Source organism: Fringilla coelebs, assembly GCF_963513975.1.
Source record: "Fringilla coelebs genome assembly, chromosome: 1".
NCBI lineage: Eukaryota > Metazoa > Chordata > Aves > Passeriformes > Fringillidae > Fringilla > Fringilla coelebs.
The window spans coordinates 97,810,958-97,828,177 of NC_140028.1; the positions used below are offsets into that span (position 1 = coordinate 97,810,958).

The window sequence follows — 17,220 nt, forward strand, 5'->3', positions numbered from 1 at the left end:
TTTTAGTCTTCTGACCAAGAAAGTTCATCCCATTTTCTGAGCCAGAACTAATTATTTTTGTTTTTATCTTATTCCTCTGCCTTATTTGTTTTCTGTATAAAATAAGGTATTTGTACTTATCATGAGTAGTTTATTATGGATGATAAGTGAGCTTGCAATAATATAGTCAGGTTGCTAATCAATTTATAGCCAGGTTGATATCTCTTTAAGACATATAAGTACAATTGGGAAGAGTACTATTTAAAAAGAAAAACATTGGGTTTTTTTCCAATGAAAAAATTGTTGCACTGAAGTGCAACTTTCAAAGTATTAGAGCGTAACTGTGAATGTTTAAAAAGGCAATATTGACAGAACTGAAGAATGGAGTAGCTTTAGAAACATATCTATTTTTTATGAGTATATATATTTACCCAAAAGAGGCTAAAACCTGAGTCCTGAAGTATGATCTACAGGTAAAAAAACCTGAATTCAGCATTCAGACTTACCAGAGTGGGAGCTTAACATTAACAACCCGAGGAAAACTTCTCATGTGACTTTCAGCTAACAGACCACAATCATGTTGAAAACAGCTGAATTTTTTGGGCTCTGGGAGGGAATGTTGCCTTGATTTTCTGGGTTCTGTGATTCTGAACTATGAAAACTAAGAAGTTGGTTACCTTAAAACACTCTAGCAATCACCTCTCCATTGCTTTCAGCAAAACAATGCAATGTTTTTGCCAAATAAAGGGATTGAATGAGTCTAACCAGGGCAGAATTTGGAGCTGATTGAGTGTCAGTCTGAGAGTCGGTGGAAGGGTGCAGAGCTGCTGCCTCCTGATATGCCTTGCATCCACTCAGCATCGTAAAAAGCTGTTTTTTCTCTTTGAGACATAGAAAGGAGCAGGAAAAGAAGGAAATCTGACTGCAACAATACTACTTGTAAGTGCTTTCAGGGTTCATACAAATATGAAAACAAACATGAAGGAGCTCATTTTGGGCATTGTCTTAAGGATTGCAAGGATTCACACTGAGAATCTGAGCTTTACTCCAAAAGAGAAAAGAAAAGAGAGTGTAGCATCTCCTTGCTGTTTGTTCATGCAAATTCAGTAACTGCAGAGAAACTGGAAAGCTTTGAATTTACCCTTCCAGCATACCTGAAGGCACATGAGTCATAGCACCAGCTATTTAATTTTTTTTTAAAAGAAATTTCTTTTTGGCCTCACTTCCTGGTGGGTGTAATTTCTTCTCCTACTGTTGTTCCACTGCATTTCAATACCAAAGGAGGAATGCTCTCTCCCTGGGGTATGTCCCACATCAGAATGCTGCCACATGCCCTGTATTTGACCTTTGCTTTTTATTTTTATTTTTTGTTTAAAGGGAGGAAAGAGTTTGTTTTTAGAAGAACAAAAATTAATTGTTTTCTCAGAAATGCTTTTATGATGATAGGACAGCTGTGGGAGAAAAAACCAGAGAATTTATGCTTAAACAAAGGACAGGGAAAGGTCAGAAAGCAATCTGCAGGATGGCAGAAACACTTCAGCTATTCCTCAGAGCAATTTCTCTGAGCAATGAAAGAAGTAAAACCAATTGCATATGCCTCAAATACGAAACAAAAATACAGTTAAAATAGATGTCAGACTGAATTTTCATACTTCTTTTTGTCCTTGTAAAAAAAATAGTGTAATTTCCAGACCACTACAACATCATTCACATTGTGGTGTGCCGCTAATAAGGCTGGAGACAATGCAATTTCTTGTCAGTCATCAGTCAGAGGCTCTCAGGACAGATTTCATCAGTGAAAGAATCCACACCATGTGAGGCCTGCTTTTGTTGTGAAGTGTGTTTATTAGCCATGAACCATTGTACGGTGGTTTCCTTATGGTAATGTTTTTTTCCCTTCAATTTTCCCATCTCTTCTGCTAGCACTTTCAGTATGTAACAAACCCCAAGAAGTTCACTGCAGCCAAGTGATTTCAATATCAAAATGAAGCCTTTGGATAAGGAAAGCTTCCTGTGGCAAAAGAAAATCAATGGGAAGAGAAGTCTTGTGCCACCTTTTGCTCCAGCTGAGTGGCATATTTTTTTGGTAATATCTCATATTGGTTTGAATGTGGTGTCAGGCACTATTGATTCTCAAATCAACAGATCTATTTGGCCTGGCATATTTACTGAGAGGAGTGAAATAATCTAGTCCTAGTCTATTCTGCAAAGCACTAACCATGTTATTTCTGGCAGCCAATGGGAATTCCTAGTGAAGGTGACAAAGGAAAATATTACTGCTTGCCTCATATTAGACTTACCCAGCACTACAGCAACAAACAGCATACTGTAGTGGAGGTTATAAAAGTGACAGAGCAGTATTCAACTCTGTCGTTATAAAGAAAAAAATAATTGAAAACAGATCATAGAGTGTTTGAAAACATGTTCATAGATATTTCAATGCTTTTACAGAGGGGAAAGTGTCAAAGTGTTAATGAAAAAATGGATTGAAATATAAGAATTACAATCTCTCCATCAAAATCAATTAAAATATAATTTAGGCATCATTTTATTTTACAGAAAAAAATTTCCAAATTTCCAAAACCTTTCAAATTTGTATAAATTTTAAAAATATTTTTTTTTAACTAAAACATACTTTGCTATTTTGCCATTACTTATTTTGCAGTTGTTATGTATGTTTGCCCTTTGTTTCTAGCAAATACATTCATTCTTGTCTCATAGGCCAAGAGGACACAGTACCAGATTCCAGGAGCTGCTATTAGAAAGAATGTGTAGGACTCCCTTCTTTCCCAAGTCTAGGAAGCTTGACAACACACAAAAGTTTTTCCAGCACTTTACTTGATTTAAAAGGCTTAATGCAAGTTAAATTGACAATGTAAGTGTAATGGGCTGTAAATGAATTCTTCCAAAGACCTCATTATCAGCACTGTTTGTTACAGAGATTTTACAATTATTTCAATCATGGGATGACCCAGTCTGTTGTGTGTAATTTATCCTCTAGCTTTTCCCCCAGTATCCCATTGTTCTTTCTGTAGGGAAGCCTCATGAACTCACCCACATTAAATCACACTTGGGGATACTCTAGATGAGTACAACAGTCTTGAGCAGTAACAGATAGGAAATTGGCAATTTAAACCTTGTGCATAAGGTCTAAAGGATTTAGAGAGCCCTTTTTAGCCGGGAACAGATTTGATATTGAAAGCAGAGATCGGATGTCATGTTTAAATAGCACAACACCGTATGGGACAGACATCCCTGCTCTAACAAGAGTACTTCTGCAGGAGTACCAGCTCACAGCAAGTTTCACTGCATGTCCAAATTATCCCTGTCAGAGCTCCAGGCCCTTGGCTGCACTGGGACACTGGTAAGGAGAAGAATATAACATATTATATTACTGCCATTGCTATGGAAGTGCTTACAGGCCAGCCAAAATCAGGGTTTGCCTGTGCTAGGTGCTTAATTATTCCCAATTATTATTATATTAATGGTATGTTTTTATTCTGCTAGCTCCATATCCAGGAAAAATTAAACACCTAAATTTAGAGCTAGTTTTGGTGGAAGGTTGGGGCTTACCTGTCCATAAGAGGAACAAACACCTCACAAATAAAAGTCAATGTGATGAGTTCTGGCAATATAGAAAAAGCTACAAAGTGAATTCAGTGAATATGGTATGGCAGTATTTTTTTTTTTTCTATCAACACATGATCTGTGAGAGATTGACCTAATTCCAGCCTGAACAGGTTTCCCCTACCATATAACTGCATTAATGAACAGACATACTAAATATGCATTACCATTATTCATGACAAATCATTTGCTAAATCAACTGAAATTACTGTATTCACATTCTCAGGAGCTGCTGTATGTACAGTCCTGAACTGAATGGACATGCTTTATAATTTGCTTTTGAAGCAGCACAGCATGGTGAAAGCTGATGAAATTCCTGCATGCAAGCACAGTGGAAGCCATTACCTAGAGAAGCAGCTGCTTCCCTTCTGCTGCACTAGAAATACATCATATTTATTGGAATGTAAAAAATAATCATGCCAGAGATTCATCTCTATCGGGTAATGTAAATATTTGGTGATATGAAAACAATCCCTTGGTTTTTAGAAGAGGATGGTCCGGTATGTGAGCAACATCATCAGTGGACAAAGCTTTGCTGTGACAGAATGAAATGAAAGTGAACACACACGGGTAAAAATGAAAGTGGCTGAAGTGTGTGGGGAGGAAATGCAGTCCACAACACAGCATCAGGTAAAAAGACTGCCTATGTCTGCTATAAACTTTATACATCCTATAAGTGTGGCTAAAAGAGAGCAGGGTATAGATATTTGCAAAATAATTCTCAGATTTTGAATTGGAAAAATTCCTGAGAAAGAGTTGAAAACCAGAACATCAAAGGCCAGGTGCTGTCCCCTACTGCCAAATTAGCTTCATGAGCTTTAAAAATTATTAGGTGAAGCAGTGGATCAGACAGTCAAAAAAGAAAAGAGAAATTACTACTTTTCTTCTCAATTTTTGTTGTTGGATCCTGCTTTTCCTTGCTCCTTGACTTTCTCATGCAGACCTGTGCATACACAGTACATTGTTCTCTTATAATCATTGCTTTTAAAATTCCAGAACATATTTTGAGCATTTCCAAAGGGCTGACATAAGTGTGGGAGCTCTGTGCCTTCCCTTATCCCAGCAGGTTCAATCCCTAACCCAGTTGGAGGTACTAAAAGACTCGATCTGCTTCTGGAGGATAAAATTTTTAAGCCAAGTGCTGGCCTCCCAATATATGAGATATTAAAACCAAATGTCATACCTACATGTCTGAATGACTAGGTAGCTTTTGTTTAAATCCACATTTTTCCCCTAAAGAAGTTACCAGGACATTGTGCTAGTTGGAATTTATGGTTGTGCAGTTCAAGACTAAGGAATACCCTCTGCCAGACCTGCTACTACTACAGGCATTCCTGGTGTGTTTTGTTGTGTTATTTGATTTAAACACGCAGCCCTCATAAGAGGTGTGGTTTTAAATAACCACATTTAAATGAGTGTACAGTTTGAATTGTTAGCAAGAAGTATCAAACAGGATTTACTTGTTTATTTAATGAAGCTGAAACATCGATCCCGTAGTGGTTTTTCCCCCTCAGGCAAATAGTTCCCCCCATTCCCTGTTGTGCAGAAGGGCCCATGATTTACCTTTGATGCAGAAGGGCCCATCGTAGGCGGTTTTGGAGCAGTCGCAGGAGTAGCCGTTGTACTTCTCCACGCACTTGCCCCCGTTGGCGCAGTACATGCCGTAGCTGGTGCAGTGCCCGGAGCAGCCGGGCTTCACCCCGGGCGTCACCTTGGCTCTCTCCTCCAGGTCCAGCGTCACCCCGTTCATCCTCAGGGAACGAATGCAGCCCAGGAAGCCTCGCTGGCCTCCTGCAGCGCCTGAGAGGGAATGTTGGACCGTGAGACAACACTGAGTGGGTGTTATTGCTGCTGCTTCACGTGAAATATCCTGCTAAGCCTAACTTCTTTATAATTGCCTTGTCCTAATGACAATAAGTCAGTGAAACCTAGCCCTTTGATATCATACCATTAGCAAGCATAAACAGTAGTTTTTCATCAATGCTTGCTTTATACTAATTAGACATTTGGGATTCTAGCACTAGAAGATTTCCTTTCATTTCAACTTGAATGTTTTTAGAGGTAGGAGTGGAAGAAATGAGCTTGGCTCAACTGCTAAGGTGTAGCCTTTCTCTCTTAATGATTAGTAATGGTGGGTCCTAGTAATAATGCCATAATATACTGTGCAGTGTTACATTTTTCAAAGTCACAGTGAGCAAAGAAAAAGGGGGTCAAATTTCCATTCTCAATAACAATAGAAAACATTCATGTTGATTTCCAAGAAACATCGTGTATACTATTTATTTATCAGAGCATAGACTGGAGGATGGAGCACTGAAACACTTCATTTGACAATCTGGGTTGAGATGGTTTTTTATAGCATTTAATGAGAACTGTCCTTTTTCAAACCGAGTAAACACTCCCTGAAAAAATGTGATTTCAGCTAAAATCTTATCTGAAAGTCTTATCTGAGGCTGGATTAGAAACAACAATCAAAAAAACCCAAACTAAAAAATGTGAGCAAATAACAATGAGTGCTGGCATCTTTTCTGCTCATCCCTCCTCTCTTTGATTACTGCAGTGCTGCAGGTGCCAGAGGGTCCCTGAGGAGATCTGAATGCTCATCACCACAGAGCACAGAGGCTGATATTTACCTGAGCGGGAAAGAGGACTAAATACAAACCAGAGAGTGCTTCAAACCAAGTACCAGTAACTGGGTGATTTGGAGTAGGAGCAGGCAAGGCTTGGTCTCTGCTGAGTGCACATGGCATAGGTTGTTCTGGTGTGATTCCATTCTATGTACACTCCTACATACTGCAGTGATGAAAAACCTTCTTTCCCCGCTGAGCGACTGTCCTAGCCCCTAGGATACAGTCATCACCCTTCAGTCCCTCTTGCTCACCCAAAGAATGGATATTTATTCTACAGAAAATGGAAAAAGAGGCACCAAAACAATTCTTGTTCAGCATTACCCTCCAGGGCCCCGATATTCAGGTATTCATTTTGGGTACTCCAACTCAAATCCATTCTAGGTCTGACTCCAGGTAGAGTTTAAAGCTGTTTTCTGGTATGTGTGCTTCCATCACCAAGTTGTATGAAATAGATGTAATTCAGAAAGGAAAAAAAAACTGGTGCAGATTATGACATTCGTTTTTTTGGCAATAAAGGTACTATATATTTCAAAACATTGCTGGTGTTGCAGTCAATTCAAAACTAACAAATAAAATCATAATTATCAACAATTCTGAAAGAACTCAGGCTAGGAAAAAAAATGCCATCTCTTCCTGTTTACAGCAAAGGGCTTGGTATTTTTTAAAGGTTAAGTGTTCCTCTTTTAAACAAACTTTATTTTTCAGCTTATTTTGAAACTGCCATTTCTAGGATCACAGCAGCAAAAGAGAATCTTGTAAATAACACCTGCACATCTGGTGACACATTATACACAGTTTACAGTGACACTGGGCTGATTACTAAGGCAATGAAAGGTTTAAACATAATTTTAATTCATTTGAGTTGTTGAATGCTGACTAACATGGAGAAAAAGATTATTTTTTTTTCTCTTTTAACCTCCTTCTTGTCTTGTAACAGATATCTAGAGAGGTATGAAAGTGCTTCTTTGCTCAACGTTTCATGCAGTTCTGATTCCAGCTAATGGCACTTGGCATGTCAGCACTTTGCAGCCCTGTGGCTCACAGTTGGAGAAATGCAAATGCTGCTGGAATAGCCTGCCCCAAATGTAGTGGAAACCAGTAGCTCCAGAAAGCAGCTGGACTAACTTGGTTCCAGGGAATGCATTTGTGTGGCACTGTGTGGTGCTTTCCGACATCAATTGAGTAAATAGCCCACGGGATTAAAGGGAAAAGACTGCAGTGAGAGCGGTGAATGCAAAAGTACGGCCAATGATCAAATCTAAAGAGGCTGGAAGTGCTGCCGAGGCCAGGATGGGCACTGCAGGCGCATGTGGTCCTGGCAAGAACTCTGCAGAAGTTTTCACTTCTGTGGTGAAAAAGTGTTTGTGCGTCTGGGAAGAGACTCTCAGCAAAAACTTTCTGGTGTTTGGCACTGCAGTCTGCTGGAGGCACTTTCAGCCAGGAGATGCAGGTGGAGAGAGACAAAAAGGACAAGTTTCTAATGCACAATATTTTTCTCTTAGTTGATCTTTGTATTTCTGTAATTATGGGCGTTTGTCCTTTTTTTTTTCTTTTTCTTTTTTTTTTTCTTTTCTCCCCTTTGCTGTCCCACAAACACTTGAGGTGCACAGCTCTCCACATTCACTCACTGCTGCTGGCAAAGAATGTTCAGCACTGCGAGAGCAAAGCCCGGCTGCCTCCTCCGCGCCTTACCGACATAGAGCTGGCTGTACAATTCCAGCCGCGTGTGTCCCTCTGTCGGAGCTTTCCGGACCTCCAGGGGCAGCTGGTCCACCTGCAGGCTGGCCTGCTTGACATTCCTCTCGGCGTTGACCCGGTGCCATTGGTCATCGTTGAGCGGGTTGGGAGATCTCACCACGATTTCCACCGGCCCGTTTCCCACGTCGAACGAGAAGGAGACCTCGGTAGCAGCTGGAACAGCAAGCAAGAGATGTCCACAATCTGTTTGCAGTCTTACTTTGTAAACATGTTCATTTACACTTCCCAAAGAGTAAGGAGTCCTATCAGAAATGTGCACTACTAAGTCATTTTTTCATCATCTATTCAACTTTCTGAATTTATAGGCAGGTTCGGTTCCTTCTAACTTGAGTAGGAGTTTGACTTTTAGAAGAAGTCAAACTTCTTGACTTTGTCAGCAGACCCTGAACCAATTGCATTAATCTTTGCACTCTGCAGCCTTCCAGTTTACTTTTAATTTTTTTTTTTTTTAAGGAATAAGCATTTTGATAAAGAAATGGTGGAGAAGTCTAAATTTTGGTTTTATTTTGAGGGACAATTAATTCTTGCAATGAACTAAAAATGCTGTGGCTAAAATTCATGTGATAATTTATAGCTGAAAAAGAAAGGGATCTTTAGTACGTGCTCTGTAAGTCCTACAGTGCTCTGTTTATAGTGTATGATTAAAACCATGTTTAGAAATTTTATGAATTTCCATTAAGCCCTACTAGTCATTCCTTCAGGTCATCTTTGGCAAATACATAATTGATAACTATTACTGAATGTTGAGTGTTATTAATAATATAGAAATTATTTTAATAAAGTACTATAATTATGACTTTCTTATTGAGATTTAGTTTATATATCTTTGGGCTGCAAATTCTATTCTGGTGGCAAAAGATCAGATGAAAGGGTTAAAAGAGAATGGATTATCAATTACAGCATTCACAAATGAGAATACCAAACAGAAGTAAAGACAACCAAGAGTTCAATTTAATTTGGTTTTCCTACACACAAAATAAAAAAGCCAGAGCTCCAGCTCCCTTTTAATTCTCTTCAAAGATCTTGGGTGCCCAATTAGGGTCTTAGTGTTCCAGTACAGCTGTGGTTTCTGCTTAGGTTGAATTGATAATGCACTATTATAAAGCTCTCATATAAAGCAAAGCTATTAAATTGGGGTAAAAGCACCACTCCATGTTCATTATCACTAGCAATGCTGATAAACAGTGTGAAATATTTTTGTACATGACCTAATAGATTTTCACAAAGTTATATCAGATTGACTTGACAGCATTTTTAAGAAAATTGAATGGATAGGAATAAAGTTTTTATAGAAAATGTGCTTTCAACCCAAACTTATTATATAATTGATTTTTTTTCAAAATTGGCTACTTCTAAAAGAAAAAAAAATTGAAAAGCTGTTGTTCTTTCTGTTCTCCACTGAATAAAATAATTTGTTGAATAAACTGCCTTTTATAAGCCATGGATTTAGTCTGTTTTTCCTTTTGCACTTTACAAGGCACAAAATCTGTACAACCCAGAGCTTGCTGTTACAGAAATAAAGATATTTAGTTTTAATGTTATTATGTTTTGTAACTTCAGTGGTTCTGCCAATAAATCCAGGCAAAGTAGGAATTAGAGTAAAACCTCTCCAGTACTTAAATTGTATGTTGTATTCAAGTCCATTTTCAAGCGTGTGTTTATAATTCTCCTTAAATTTTGCTTTGAAGAACTGCCTCAGATCTCTTCACTGTCAGGCTTGAATAGTTTGCCAAAAGCTGTCTGTCCACAGGACTGCAAAATAAGGACTTATTAGCAGACTTCTTCTCTTATTCTGAGGCAGCTGATGACAATGTCAATATTGCTACTGTGTACTTTGACTATTATCTATTCAGGATTTTTGAAAACCACCACAAGAATGCTTCTTTGTTTGCAAATTTTTGGTCTTGTGGATAGAAGTATCCCTAAGTCTTTAAAAGAAAGCTATTCTTCTTTTAAAAGGGAAAGTGAAGAAAATTGGCAAATAAAGTTATTTCAAGTAGAAGCTCTGTCCCTGCATAATCTAACTTTATGCATGGCTTTAAACTAAAATTTGTGTCACAGACTAAAAGATATGTAATTAAATTTGTAGCTTTCTGAGAAAATCGGTCTCTTTGGAATTAGTACCAATTGTATAAATTTATATTTTTATATTTTATTTTTATATTTAATCTAATACTTAGGGAAAGAATAGCTTTCCAGCAAAATCCTCTCATCATAGGCCATTTTCAGTGCATGTATCTGCTGAGATGCTGAAAGTTAGAGAAGATAACACTGCATCTATGGACTTCCTGATCCTTCCTCAACCTACCTAAAAACACGATTCCCATACCAAAGGTGAGGAAATGTATTTTCTAGACTGATGGACTGAAAAAAGCCATGAAATATGTCAATGAAAAGAGCTTCACAGGTGGGCAGAGGCTGCAAATAGGATGTCTCACATACAAGTTATGTTACTGGTTCTGACTCTTCATTCTTAGTTCCATTTTCAGTCTATGGAATAAGTACTTTCCAACCAGGGACATCTCTAAGTAAGATGACAGGTCTTAACAGAAATGGATGAATATCTGACCACAGGCACATTAGTCAGAAAATGAAGACAAAAGAAATTTCACACCTCCAAAAAATGAGACAGTTAGCCTGGTGACAACTGACAGGCAGAAGGCTGAGGTACTCAACAGTCTTTTTGTCTCAGTTTTTACTGGCAATTGCTCTTCCAACATCTCTTGAGACCCTGACTCTCAAGGCTGGGGGAATGAAGAGTTCAAGGTCGGGTTTGAGCACACTGCCCCCACTCCTTCTTTTTCCTCTATGCCAGCTTTTCTGCTGAGCAAGGTGTTCTTTTGGTCAATGATCCTGGCTGTGTCCCTTTCCAATGCCTTTGCTACCCTCAGTCTCCTGGCTGGCATAGAGAGAATGGCGCTGTGCAAGCACTGCTAGCAATAGGCAAAACACTGGTGTGGTATCAAAGCTGTTCTAGGCACAAATTCAAAACACACCGCCGTATGGACTGCTGAGGAGAATACTAACTCCACCTCAGCCACAGCCAGTACAGCATCCAATTTGTTCAGAAGTCCAGTGTAACTTCTTATATAAGAAGACTGGCAATTGTTTAGCTTTTTTCCCCCTCAGTATGTTGTACTTCTCAGGCTCTGTCTACACTTACAATCCTTGCATGATATAATCTCTTTTACTCAAATGCATCTTTGATTGATGTGACAGTGGTATTATTTTGTCAAACATTTGAATAGGGGGATTGAAAAAATATCTAACATATTTGTGCATATGTGAGTATTTATTCAGAATGACTGACCCAGCACAGGATGTTTTTCCAAAAAGATGTAGGAAATGAGCTGCAAAAAAATGTCCAGAGGTTTACACTGGTCACTTTTTAGGTAATGAAGTGAATTTTCCTAAGAATAATTTTATTTTCTAGTCTACCAAATACCGTGAAGCTAAAGCCAGTTTTTCTAAGAAACGAGAATAATAATCAGACTTTGAACAAATGTCTGAAGTTGCCTAACTATTTAAAAAAAAAAGTTAATGTGGGTTTTAATTTATTCAGTCAGAACAAGGTTTTGTGATGAAAATTTCATAAAATTGAACAAGAGTGAATTTTTTATGTACTCCTACTACATAAATTCACTCAATACTCTGAGGTTTGTAGCTTAGTTTTACCCTTTCTGTGCCTTGTGCAATTACATATAATTAAATCTGAACACGTTTCTCTCATCGATTCAATTTTCTAAGGTCTCAGGATGTTGTCAGCCATCTGTTCAGAACACAGAAGAGCAACTTTGGCAAACAAAATGCCCTTCTCACTCTTTGTTCTGTGTTGTTTTCAGCTCTATTTAGGTCTCATCGTTTCCTCATCTTAAATCCGTGAAGCATTTGCCCATAAAAATGAAGGGGTACAACTGAACCACTGTGCAGGAAGACCTGGATAGGGCTGGAAGAGTGGACTGACAAAACCTGTGAAATTCAACAATGACAAACATAAGAAGGTCTGCAAAGCTGATCAAAGTACTTGAAAGCCTGTTGGAGGAAAGCCTGAGAAAACTGTGTTTAGCTTTGAGAAAGAAGGTCTCGGGAGAGACCTTTTCAGCATTGTTCTGCTATTTAAGGGGTGGCTACGAAGAAGATGGAGACATCCTTTTGGTAGGAAGTCACATGGAAAAGATGAAGGGTAACGTGTACAGGTTACTCCTGGGGACACACAGGAGTGAAACTTTTCACAGTGAGAACAATTAGCTACTGGGAAAATGTTTCCAGGGAAGTGCTAGGTTCCTCCAAACTGGACACTTCTAAGATTCAGCTGGACAGGGTGCTAGGACATTTTGCCTAGACTGTGCTTCTTTTAAGGAATGTTGGACCACATGATCGTTGAGGGACCTTCTAACCTGGCATGCTTTGATCTGTGATTCCATGATTCTATGACTGCATTCTCTGTAGGAGTCCATGCTTCTTGGGTCCTTCCTTTCAAGGCTTTCTAGAAGATATGCTTTAGTTAAACACAAGTTCTGAGGGTCAGCTGCAGGGGAAGCAGCACACATTTCTATGTCCTCTGGTATGCCCAAGTTACATGAGCTGATAGATGTTTCTGGCATTCAAGATCTCCCATTTTCCTTGAACTCCTTGTGTTTCAAGTATCCTTTTCTCCCCTGTTTTCTAGTTTGATCTTTGTTGATGAATTTCAGGCTAGGAGCTCTAGTTATAATGAGGCTGCCAGCAAAGAAAGAGATGATAATGGATGGGTGGGTACTCACTAGATGCTAATCAGTAGGTGGATGTTCTCAAGACACATAAACCGGGAAAAAAAGGAAGAGGGATTACAACTCTGCTCTCAACCACCTCTCTAATGTACGCCCATCTCTCTATTTCTCTCCTTCTGCCCCATTATGCTTTCTTTGAAACATGTCCTCCCTCATACTTTGTTTCTCTTACATCCCCTGATGTATTTTTATACCCTTCAAATGGAACTGACTGATGTTTTAGTTGACTTACATCAAAGGGACAAGTTTCTAACGTCTTTAGAATCCTTTTGAAATCCCATTCTTAGAACATAAATGCCATGTTACATCTAGAATCAGAGTTCACTCACTTGGCTGTAAAATAGCTTACAACAATAAGCTATGAACTGTAAACTGAATCTGCCAGAGAGATATTTGTTCTGAGAAAACAACAGCTTGAAAATATTGTAGCTCTGTAAGAGCAACATCTGCCAAACTTCTTGGAGAGTTTGTTTGTAGATACACCTCTGACAAAGGGCTCACTGTCTGAACCTGTAGACAGAATTCAGTGAAATGATTGAAAATGAAAGAAAGCCTAATAAAAAGAGAAAGGTGATAGATATTTCTGGAGCTAGTGGTCTATACATCTTTATATAAAATCTATCAAATGGTCAAGATTATCAAATAGTCAAGATCAGGTCTGATATATGTAGTTATTGGAATCCTTCCCACTGCCTTTAACAGATAGAAAAGAAGACTCTGAATAATAGAAAAGTAGGCAATCTAGGATTTGAAAGTAACTATCCTGTCCACCCTTCCCACTTATACTCAGATCTTTGTGTTTAAAGATAGTTTCACAATGTCATCTCTAAATTGACTTCCCTGGTGCCCTTATTTGAGCAGGGCTGAGAGAGGCTGTGCCAATGATGACATGGAAACAACTTTGGTAGGTTGTTCCTGGCTGTCAGAAATAGGTGAAAAGGGCTACAGATGCTGTCCTGAAGTGCCATATTGGAACACAGGACCTGCTTTAAGGAGGCCACTTCTCAAAGGACACGACTTAAAATTAAAGCTACCAAAGCAACACAACAGAGAAAAATTGTTGATCCAAGTTGCTTGATTGCAATACAGGAACTACTGCATAGCTTGGATGTCTGTTAATAATCAGGTAGTTGTCAAAAATCATAACTGTATTTACAATAATGGGACTAAGCATCTGCATAGCTTCATCATTTATCTAATTCCCAAATGAAAAGTCCATTTGAACTAATGAGCAGAACCTTCATTCATTTGACCAAATGACAGTGTGCATCCATGCCCAAGACTTCAGTGATCCCTGAGCTAAGTGCCAAATGAACCAGCTCTGGAAGCTGCACAGCTGCATCAGCATGATGCTGTGCCAACAGTAATTATTCCTAATGAGAGACTACACTGCATTGAGGATCAATCCCAGCATAGCTGAGTGCTGATTTATGTGGACATGCTATATCTTTCTCAGAAACTGCTCAGGGATCTCTCTAATATAGGGGCTCATTTTACAGACCAGACACACTCTATATGTGCCTACAGGTTACAGGTAAAATAAAGAAAAATAATGAAACTTTACATTCTTTTGAATCTTATGCGGTCATTTACGTAAGTGTTGAGAACGGAAAGAAGGGGGAGTAAAGCTATTGCTTTGATTTAATGTTATATAAGATACACTTCTCATGTGAATCTACCCACAAGGTACCATACAAGTAAGGCTCATTGTCTCTCTGAACCTTTAGAACAAGCTGATATTCTGTGGCGAATGAATAATCCATCTGTGTCTGAGGGTCACCAATGTAACGAGTGAATTGGGGACATCAAGATTGGAGACAGCCTGAGCTGAAGGGATTGATTCCTTAAAGATTTCATATTTTCCAGATTCTGTACTGCATGAGTATATAACTCTGAACTTCATATAAAGGGTTAGCAAGTTCTCTTCACAGTTTAGTTAAACAAAACAAACCTTTTCCAGCCTGAGAACCAAGGACACCATTGCAGCTTCGGGCCCAAAAAGTGTAAACATCAGTGAATTGAGGAGAGCAATCTGGGAGGATGTGATTTCATAACCTGAAGCTGCAATTGAACAATTAGCCCCAATATGTAAATGGACCAAAACTTACAAAAGTGTGAAAACATGCGACTGGGCATCCATCTTGGGTGGAGCCACAGCTGGGCTTTTGTACTGCCCAGGGTGTATCCTTCAAAGGCCTTTTAATAAATACCAACTTTATTCCTTTGACACTCTACAGCCTCTGTTCTAGGTAAACTCTCTAGGCATCAGGATCATGCACAGGTATATGTTGCAGTCCTGAGATATATGGATCAGGTAAAGAATGAAGTCAGGAAGACTTTAGGAAAGCAAGCTTCCAGCTCCACAAGGAGATATTTAATAGGGTTCCCCGGAGACTGCCCTCAGGGACTGGGGAGCAGAGCAGAGCTGGCAGATCTTTAAGGAAGTCTTCCATAGAGCACAAGAGCTGGCAATCCCCAGGAACAAGAAATTAGGCAGGAAAAACAAGAGATGGGCACGGCTGAGTGGGGAAATGCTGGTCCAATTAAAGGGAAAGAAGTAAATGCACAGGCAGTGGAAACAAGGACAGGAAACTGGGAAGAGGACAGAGATGAAATACAGCTGAGGAAGGCCAAGGGAAGCTGAACCTGGCAAGGGATGCAAGGAATAACAGAAAGGGCTTCCACAGGTCTGTTAACCAGAAAAGGAAGGTCAAAGAAGGTGCACCCACCGCCAATAAACAGTGGTGGAAGACGTAACAATGGATGAGGAGAAGGCTGAGGTATTCAATACCTCTTTTGCCTTCAAGTCTCCAATGCCAGTCTTTCTTCCTGTGCCTCTCCAGTGGATGGACAGCAGGATGGGGACTGGGAGAGCAAAGAACTTCTCACTATGAGTAGAGATCAGGCTCGTGACCATCTGAGGAACCTGAATGTCCATTAGTCTATGGAACCCAATGAGATGTTCCCCCAGAGTCCTGAGAGAACTGGCTGATGGTTAGTCAGGCACAATTTTCTCTTGATGAAACCGTGTTGGCTGTCTCCAATCACCTCCCTGTCGTGCATATGCCTTCTCCAGGAGAATCTGTTCTGTGATCTTACCAGGCAGAGTTAAGGCTGACCAGGAGGTCCCAGGGTTCTCTTCTTTACCTTTTCCCAGCCACTTTGCCTGAGTGTCATGGTATTTCAAATATCACAGAGCATAGCTTGGCAACTACAGTAGCAAATTCTCTCAGGACCATGGGATGCATCTTGTCAATCCCAGGGCTCCACATTCGTTCCTGTTCCTCAGGGAATCTTGAAGCTGAGCTGAGTTGCAATGAGAGAAACCTTTTCCTCCCAGTCCCTGCCCTGATGTTCAGGGACTTGAGATGTGTGGGAAGAGACATTACCATATGTATTGGTAAAATACTACTTCCCTGCAAAAAAGGATGTACAGTAAGAAGTGCAGCTGTTGGCATTAACATTTTGCTGATGTATCTGTAGTTTTAAATATTAGTGATTTCTGACATACTGTAACAGTATTACTGATTTCTCCCAGTGAAATTCTTGCTGCCTGGAGGAAATATTTTTAAACTCATTTTACCTTCAGTCACAGGAAGCCTTTAAACATGTATAGAAAGGAGAAGGAAAATTAACTTATAAATGAAAGTTAAAGGAATGAAAGTATGTAGCTGAATGGCTTTAATCATAAAAGTTTTGGAAGAAATTATAACATAATATTTAGAAAAAATACAAATAGTAATCCAAGGGTGGATTTTTTTCCCAAAGACTAAAGATTTGGTGAACGTTTATGGTGAACAGAATTTATTCAATTCCTGTGCAATTTCATTAGGAATATATCACTCTTCAGAATGTCTGAAGCTTCTTATGAGCTTTTCAGTTTGTTTTTATCTTGAAATTTTCAAAGTATCCTGTGCACTAAAAAAAAAATTGTATGAGAATGAAAAATAAATGAAATCGCTTTGTTGAATGCAGGAAAGGCACCCCTAAAGTGTCTATTCTCATATTTTTGGTCCTCATTTTCTCCACCATTTGGTCTGCAGCCTGAAGGCACTTGATTCAGTCTCTGCTGTGTGCAGTATCTACATCTGGCAGCTGTAAACTTGTAGTGACATTTCCTTGAGAATGGACAGGGAATCAAATCTACTGAGAGATGTTGACCTGATTCAGCAGTAGCTGCTGTTTTCTTATGCATATGACTATGTTGTTGCATTGTAAAACAAGACTGTGCACAAATAAATTGCTTTGCAATATATTTAAAAGTAGTGAACTTTGATGCATTATTGTCCCTCTTCCTTCACAATTCTTTAATATCTTCTGTTTAGTAACATTTACAGATGGACCAGTAATTTCAACAACTGGACAGGTAATAAGTATAAATTCTAGTTTCAGTTTGCAGGAACAAAGCATCTTTGGATTAATGGAAATCAAATATGTTAAAATAATTCTTTCATAAT

The 17,220-nt window shown here is 39.0% G+C and overlaps 1 protein-coding gene across 1 annotated transcript in view; it reads right to left on the reverse strand.

Moving 5' to 3' along the window:
• CNTNAP2 (contactin associated protein 2) overlaps positions 1–17,220 on the reverse strand; it is a gene marked incomplete at both ends in the record, with an annotated part of 998,227 nt that overhangs the window by 76,177 nt on the left and 904,830 nt on the right. Inside the window, 2 exons of the mRNA XM_084204413.1 lie at positions 5,170–5,406; positions 7,929–8,147. Coding sequence (XP_084060539.1) covers positions 5,170–5,406; positions 7,929–8,147 — 456 coding nt within the window. The remainder of the gene's footprint in view (positions 1–5,169; positions 5,407–7,928; positions 8,148–17,220) is intronic.